The sequence below is a fragment of the Xenopus tropicalis genome, chromosome 6, assembly GCF_000004195.4.
Source record: "Xenopus tropicalis strain Nigerian chromosome 6, UCB_Xtro_10.0, whole genome shotgun sequence".
Lineage (NCBI taxonomy): Eukaryota > Metazoa > Chordata > Amphibia > Anura > Pipidae > Xenopus > Xenopus tropicalis.
The window spans coordinates 5,865,279-5,873,547 of NC_030682.2; the positions used below are offsets into that span (position 1 = coordinate 5,865,279).

At 50.4% G+C, this 8,269-nt stretch overlaps 1 protein-coding gene across 1 annotated transcript; it reads left to right on the forward strand.

Annotated features, from left to right (window-relative positions):
- Window positions 1-330: 330 nt before the first annotated feature.
- LOC100492858 (thiosulfate sulfurtransferase) lies at window positions 331-6,941 on the forward strand. Its single transcript, XM_002942118.4, has 3 exons — window positions 331-477; window positions 3,170-4,207; window positions 5,982-6,941. Exons 2-3 carry the CDS (start codon window positions 3,508-3,510, stop codon window positions 6,266-6,268), a joined length of 987 nt encoding a protein of 328 aa, XP_002942164.2. The 5' UTR covers window positions 331-477; window positions 3,170-3,507; the 3' UTR covers window positions 6,269-6,941.
- Window positions 6,942-8,269: the final 1,328 nt, after the last annotated feature.

Genomic DNA, 8,269 nt, shown 5'->3' on the forward strand with positions numbered 1-8,269 from the left:
GCCAATGGCAATTACTCAACTAGGAAAACCTTTTGGCCTTGACTAATAAAGATTGATCATTGACAGCGATTCTATGGAAGATACCAGGGACGGAAGTCACGTGGGACAAGCTGTACCCAAGGCAATTACGTTGGTTTGATTTCTCAATCGAGTTGCCATTGCACAAGGGCACGCCTACGGACTCAGATTGGGAGGAATTCACACCCCTCCATGAACCAAAACATGGGTAATTGGCTTTATTTGTGTAATCAGATATTCCCATAAATGCTGAATGTGTTTGGTGTCTCTGTGTGCCTGGGTTACACAATGATACTGATGGTGCCAAGAAATGGCATTGGATGGTTTCCAGCCCTCCGATGCTCATATATATATATAAATAACTGCACGGGAGTCTCTAATGGAGCTGTGAGGAGTTATTGGAAGAGCTCAGTCGCCGAGGATGATGGGATTGGAGTCCATTTAATGCACCCAGACAAGGTATCTGCTCCCCTTACATTACTTACATTCTCTCATTCAACTGCTGAGACCATTAGTTCTTGGTGGTCTTTCAGCCAATCATATATCTAGTTATTATATAGTGCAAGAATCACATGGAATGTGTGGGGGGCCCTGCGGGGGTGTTAGGGGGGCCCCTGCAGGGGGGGGTTAGGGCATCGGCACCTGCAGGACCCCTGGGGCGGGAGCCCCGGTGGGCCCTGCACCTCCCTGTCCAACCCTGTGTAGGCCCGCCTCTAATTAGAAGGGCTGTGATTGGCAGTCGGGTGGGGGACCCTGCGGGGGGTTAGGAGGGCCCCTGCAGGAGGGGGGTTAGGGGACGCGGCCGGCAATGGCACCTGCAGGGCCCCTGGGGCAGGAGCCTTGGGGGGCCCTGCACCCCCCAGTCTGACCCTGTGTAGCCCCACCTCTAATAAGAAGGGCTGTGATTGGCAGTCGGGTGGGGGGCCGACTGGTTGGGGGGGTTAGGGGGGGCAGTGTATACACAAGTGTTCACAAACAGCAGGGTGACAATCCATTTCAAAAGTCCCATATAAATGTCCAGAATCCAAATGTCTGACCTGTAAAGTACACCCTTCGTCCTGCTCCCATATAAATTCCCACTCTCACTCTTAGATAGGAGAGGGGCAGGGAGCTATATGTGGGTGGGCCGGGGGGGGGAGAGGGCGTGGTTAGAAGGAAGGGCCAGGGGCTGGTATTATTTGCTTCTCTGTGTCGGACCCCCCCAATGATTTTTTGCAGGGGGGCCCAGCCCGGTGTAGTTACATCGCTGTGTGGCAACCACTTATCCAAAATTATAAACCCGAGGAAGGAAAACAAATACAAGAGAAGGAGAAAGAAGAGAGTAAATATAAAAAGGGAAACATTTCCCTGAGCAAAAACACCCTGTGGGGCAAATTAGATGGCAACTGGCGGAACGGGTTTCTTTTATCGATGGAACTGGGAGTAAGAAAAAACCTGTGATGCTCGGGGGCTTCCTGGGTGGGAAACGTGCAACATTGTTCCCTAAAGGGTTAAATAGAAAGCTGGAATCTGACTGGCTATTTGTGGGCGCCGTATAATGATATAATCTATTTTTCACAGATAACACCGTGCCAGTCGGGGGGGGGGGTAACAGAGATAAAGGTAACTGCCCCCGCTGGTGCGTAAGTTCCACTTTTACTTTATTGGGATGTTGGTGCATTTGTTTTCTCCCTATAAATATGTAACATCCATTTGTTTTATTGAGTGGTGCAACTACTCTGGGCTGGGCCCCCCTGCAAAATAATCTTTGGGGGGGTCCGACACAGCGTAGCAAACCAGTCCCTGGCCCCCTTCCCTCCAACCACACTCCCTCGCAGGGTCGGACTGGGCCGCCAGGACACCGGGAAAAGTCCCAATGGGCCCCAGCTCTAGTGGGGCCCCAGACCTGACCCTTGCGCTCCCCCTGCCCGACCGCTCCTGCCCTGATGTGTTCAATTTATGCGCACTCGGGGAGGACGTTGGGTGGGGGGTCCTGCAAGGGGGGTTAGGGGGGCCCCTGGGGGGTTTAGGGGATGCGGCCAGTGGGGGCACCTGCAGGGCCCCTGGGGCAGGAGCCCCGGTGGGCCCTTCACCCCCCAGTTGGACCCTGCTCCCTCGTCCCCTGGTCTGTCCGCGTATAGCTCCCTGCCCCCTCTCCTATGTAAGACAGGGAGTGGGAATGTATATGGGAGCAGGGCAGGGGGTGCGAGGGAGTAGGTAGAAGGAAGGGGGCCATGCAATAATATAGGAAGCGGACCCCGCAGTTTGTGCCCCCCATGATGGTAGTTTCTGCTTCCTCTATTGTTACCCCTGGTTTATTATATACACTTTATTGAGTGTCGGGGATACACAGAAGTGACTCTTTGGGGGCCAATGATGCTTTTACAGGTCAGACATTTGGTTTCTGGACATTTATATGGGACTTTGGAGATGGGCTATTAATGCTTTGCCCCATGGGGTATTTGTGATTGTCACCCTGCTGTTTGTGAACACTTGTGTATACCCTGCCAATCACAGCCCTTCTCACTGTGTTGTTGTCCTGATGAAGGGTGGGAGCGCCCCCTGAACCATTGAGTTCTGTGGATGGAAGAATAATTGGGTGAAGCTCCCCAGCCAAAATCTTTATGTTTGTGCTCCCCCCTTCCTATTCTACGTCGCCAAATGTCTAAGGAACCCCAGGTTTATTTTCCTTGGGTAAGTGCAACTGGGAACATTGTGTTTTTTGCTCAAAACTCAGGATATGGCTGAACCAATCATTTCTGTGTAGATAACGGAGAGAGTAAAGGTAAGAGCGGATCAGAGAGGAAATCCAGGGGAGAGCGCGTAGGAGTTGGTAGAGCCCCAAAACCAATGTTTGAGAGAATAATGAAGAACGAGGGCACAATATTTACTGCCACTTTACCTGCCACTTCCGTTACTAAGATTGTGATGTTGCCAGTTTCATTGGACACATGAGAGAAGCTGGGAATGATGGGATATGGGTCCTGTATAACCAAATTCTGCTCCCCACTGTACATGGAGTGGGGTACAATCAGGGTGCTTGGCCAAAGAGTTCCTACCAACGTTCTCCCCAACCCAACCCAATTTGCCCAAAGCCCAGCCCACACCAGTTAACGTTAGCCTTGTAGTGACCCGCCATGTCTAACAGCCATTGATCTTCTTCTCTCCCCAGCGCCGTTGGGAATATGGACCCATAAGGTTTCCCTGGATCCAACAGGCCGGTGGGACTTTGCTGAGAGAATGGATCGGAGCTGATTCCACATACACAGTAATAAAGGGCAGGGGATGGGAATGAACAGAACCAAGTGAGGTTCTGGCAAAGTTCTTTAGATACATAGAGAAGCCCAGGGCGTTGCACTTACATTTATTGCACTTTTACTCTTTACATCTCATTTAACCCACCAATCAATATCTTGGATCAGGTGAAAGGTTGCTCCGTCCTCCCTTTATCGTCCTCCCAATTAACACCCCGATTATCTCAGCCGAGATACAAACAGGAAAATCATTAACATGAAATTCTGGATAAGATCCAAGGGAACTTTCCATAAATCTATAACATTTGCAACTCCCATGTCCCCGCCCCCTGCCCGCCATAAAGCTGAATATAAACATGGCCGGGCTGGCTGGGTTGCACCAATCATGGAAAAGCAAGTCTTCTGCCGGGCTCTTGTCTCTGCCAGTTGGCTTTCGGGAGCCCTAAAGTCCCGGCCCACCCTGAGGGTCCTGGATGCCACGTATGACAAGGATGCCGGCAAGCAGTTCTCAGAGAGACATATCCCCCACGCAAGATTTTTTGACCTGGACCAGTGCAAAGATCAGGCTTCACCCTATGAGATGATGTTGCCCAGTGAGAGACATTTTGCCGAGTACGTTGGCCGCCTTGGCATCACTAATAACAGCCACGTTGTGGTTTATGATACCGATAAGATGGGCATACTGTCTGCCCCCCGGGTCTGGTGGATGTTTCGGGTATTTGGGCACAGGAACGTCTCAGTTTTGGACGGTGGGCTTCGGAACTGGCTGAAACAGGGGCTTCCTGTAACATCGGAGAACCCGCAGTTTGGAGCCGAGACCTTCCGGGCAAAGCTGGACCCCTCTCTGCTGCACAGATTCGAAGACGTTCGGGATAATATCAGCAGCAAGCGCTTCCAGCTGGTCGATGCCCGGTCACCCGCGAGGTTCAGGGGTCCGGAGCCAAAGCCTGGGGAAGGTGAGATGGGAAGGGGGGCCGTGATGCAGTGTAGAGAGAGAGAATTCACAAACCAGGTGCAGTAACCCATAGCAACCAATAGGAATTGTCCTTCTTTAAGGAGAGAGGTGGTAATTGTGGCCAGTACAATAACATTTATATGTACCATACATGTCTATAGGTGCCAGCTGTGGGTATCTGCTCCCTAGGTGCCGGCTGTGGGTCTCTGCTCTCTAGGTGACGGCTGTGGGTCTCTGCTCTCTAGGTGCCGGCTGTGGGTATCTGCTCTCTAGGTGCCAGCTGTGGGTATCTGCTCTCTAGGTGCCGGCTGTGGGTATCTGCTCTCTAGGTGCCAGCTGTGGGTATCTGCTCCCTAGCTGCCAGCTGTGGGTCTCTGCTCTCTAGGTGCCGGCTGTGGGTCTCTGCTCTCTAGGTGCCAGCTGTGGGTATCTGCTCACTAGGTGCCAGCTGTGGGTCTCTGCTCTCTAGGTGCCAGCTGTGGGTATCTGCTCTCTAGGTGCCAGCTGTGGGTATCTGCTCTCTAGGTGCCGGCTGAGGGTATGTGCTCTCTAGGTGCCGGCTGTGGGTCTCTGCTCTCTAGGTGCCAGCTGTGGGTATCTGCTCTCTAGGTGCCAGCTGTGGGTATCTGCTCTCTAGGTGCCAGCTGTTGGTCTCTGTTGTCTAGGTGCCGGCTGTGGGTCTCTGCTCTCTAGGTGCCGGCTGTGGGTATCTGCTCTTTAGCTGCCAGCTGTGGGTCTCTGTTGTCTAGGTGCCAGCTGTGGGTCTCTGTTCTCTAGGTGCCAGCTGTGGGTATCTGCTCTCTAGGTGCCAGCTGTGGGTATCTGCTCTCTAGGTGCCAGCTGTGGGTCTCTGTTGTCTAGGTGCCAGCTGTGGGTATCTGCTCTCTAGCTGCCAGCTGTGGGTATTTGCTCTCTAGGTGCCAGCTGTGTGTATCTGCTCTCTAGCTGCCAGCTGTCTAGGCGCCGGCTGTGGGAATCTGCTCTCTAGCTGCCAGCTGTGGGTATCTGCTCTCTAGCTGCCAGCTGTGGGTATCTGCTCTCTAGGTGCCAGTTAGGTTAGAATATTCTATTCCTAGCAACTTTGGAATTGGTCTTCATTGTTTATTTTATATATTTTTTAAAATGATTTGCCTCCTACTTCTATATTTTTCCAGCTTTCAAATGAGGGTCACTGACCCCGGCAGCCACAAACGATTGCTCCGTGCGCTCACAAACGTATTATTATTGTTACTATTTATTGTGTCTCTTCCTATTTAGCCCTTCCCATATTCCTGTCTCTCATTCACACCACTGCCTGGTTCCTAAGGTAAACAAGACCCTAGCAACCAGACTGCTGCTAAAATTCCAAACTGGAAAACCCACAAAAAATAAAAAAAATCCTCATCGACATCCTACTAGAAGGTTAAATTCAAGCTGAACTGCCCCTTTAATGGTCCAGCCTGTGAGTGTGTGAGGGCAGATAATACCCCGAGGGCAGAGGGGGTTGTTTATATGTTGCTCTGTTTGGCCACGTCGGCCATTACACTGCACAGCCGAAACGATTTATTGTAATAGATTATCATTATAAGAATGGGCCCCGGGGAGCCATAGGGCGGGGTATGTGGGTGCAGAGTAGAGCGGGACTGGGTGCCCAAGAGACCAGGGTGGGTGATGGTGGGTGCCCACACCACCATGTTTTTTGCACATGTCCCCTTTAAATAACCCGTTCGTGCCTCACTCTGTACAGGAGTCTGTAGTCTCTGCCCTGAGTCCTGTTTGGGTCTCGTCTCTTCCAGGCATTGAACCCGGGCACATCCCCGGCGCTGTCAACCTTCCCTTCTCCACTTTCCTAACGAAGGAGGGGTACGAGAAATCGCCCGAAGAGATCCGGCGTCTGTTCCAGGAGAAGGGGCTGGACCTGAATAAGCCAATGGCTGCCACTTGCCGCCGAGGGGTCACAGCTTGCCACGTGGCCCTGGCTTCGTTCATCCTGGGCAAAGAGAACACTGCTGTCTACGACGGCTCCTGGTCCGAATGGTTCCACCGGGCCAAACCCGAGCACAAGGTGTTTGAGAAGAACTAGGGAAGCCCAGAAGGGCCACAGGAGCCAGAGCCTCCATTGCTGTAACCGCCACACAATTTCCAGCATTATGGGGGGTCTTGGAACCCATAGCAACCAGCTGGCCATTATTCTATGTCACCCCACCAGCAAAAGGTAACTCCTTATTGGTTGCTATTGGTTACAAGACTGTTTCTGCATAACCCCTATAGACTGTAACAGCCAAATGGAAGAATCTGTCTTGTCCTGTACCCATAATGCTTTGCCCTGCATAAATATAAAGGGGAAGTGTGTGTGGGGGGGGAGGGGGGGGCGCCAGGTGGGTGGGGTTTCTGTATGTGAAGTTTCTAAATTAATAATCAATAAATGTGTCTGTCCGTCTGTCTGTCTGTCTGTCCGTTTGCTTCCTGCCATCTGCATGTTAAATGCTACCCAGCAGCACCTTCAGGCCGCGGCCTTGGTCACATGACAGACATGCCTATAGCTGTCACAGGATGCTGGGAATTGTAGTTTAACAATATCCGGAGGGAGGAAAGGCTGAACTGCTGCCTGGTTGTTTGGGGCTAAAGGTTCCCTAGCAACCGGGCATTTGTTTAAATACCAATAAACAACAATGCTAAATCTCCATTCTGGTTGCTATGGTGACTGACTCTAGAAATGAAAAGATTCAGAAAAAAATACAATATTTTATAAAACATTCTGGATATCATTGAGTCTTTATTTTCGGGGGGTAATTTTATTTTTCAGTTGTTCAATTTTCCCCAGAACCCCTAGGTCCAACTCATTTTGGGGCTCAGTGATCTGCTCCGAGAATGTACTGGCACCCCAATACATAGGCTGACATGCGCCCCCTATTTCATGCAGATTTAAGTCGTCCCCCCCCCCCCCCCCGTTACTGATGTGGTATAACCCTGCAATGCGCTTCCTCTTGTGTTCCCTTTGGGCCGGCCCACTGGCACAAGCTGTTGAGGGGGAGAGGATGAAGTTCTGCTACAGCAAAACATGCAGACCCTTTCCCCAACTCTATGGTGTGAGGGGTAAACTGGCAACAACCATGGGCACAGGGGGGAGTTATAGAAACAGACCCTGAGCTGCCACCTACAGGCACATTCCTGGGACTGCAACATTTTACACAATTGCTTCATTTAACAGTGTTATACTGACACCTTGTGGCAAAATTGTAGAACTTCAGGGAACACTTTTATCATTTAAGCCTTAGTACAATAAGTTGTAAACTGGTGCCATCTAGTGGCACAAACATATAACTGCAACACATTATCCCTTCTCAGTGATCTAGTGACATCTATTGGGCAAATAACACACAGGCCGCGTCCCCTGCAGAACAATTACTTAATGACTATTATTATTAACATTTATTTATAAAGCGCCAACATATCCCGCAGCGCTGTACAATAAGTGGGTTCCATACATTGGACATACACAGTAACATATAAAGCAATCAATAACCGATACAGGAGGGGAAGAGAGCATGAAATAAAATCTCCAGCTGGCACCCCCAGTATAAGTCTATACATCCGGTCCAAGTTCAGGCCCCTACAAAGTGTAAAGAAAAGTAGTGACATCTTGTGGTGGAAAAGTGTGATTACAAGTCATCAGAATACAAGGTGACCATAATGTATAAGGTATCTCATCCAATCAGCTTCACTAGAGGGAAACAAAAAATAAGGACAAGAATAAATGAAATAAAATAAAAAAAAGAACAAATTCTCTGTTCCCTTCTTGGTATGTGCCTGGAACAGAAGTCCTGGGTGCTGCACCCACACTGGGAGGGGAAACCCCAACATGCAGACCCTTTCCCCAACTCTATGGTGCGAGGGGTAAACTGGCAACAACCATGGGAGCAGCGGGGAGTTATAGAAACAGACCCTAAGCTGCCACCTACAGGCACATTCCTGGGACTGCAACATTTTACACAATTGCTTTATTTGACAGTGTTATACTGACACCTTGTGGCAAAATTGTACAACTTCAGGGAACATTTTTATCATTTAAGCTTTAGTGCGA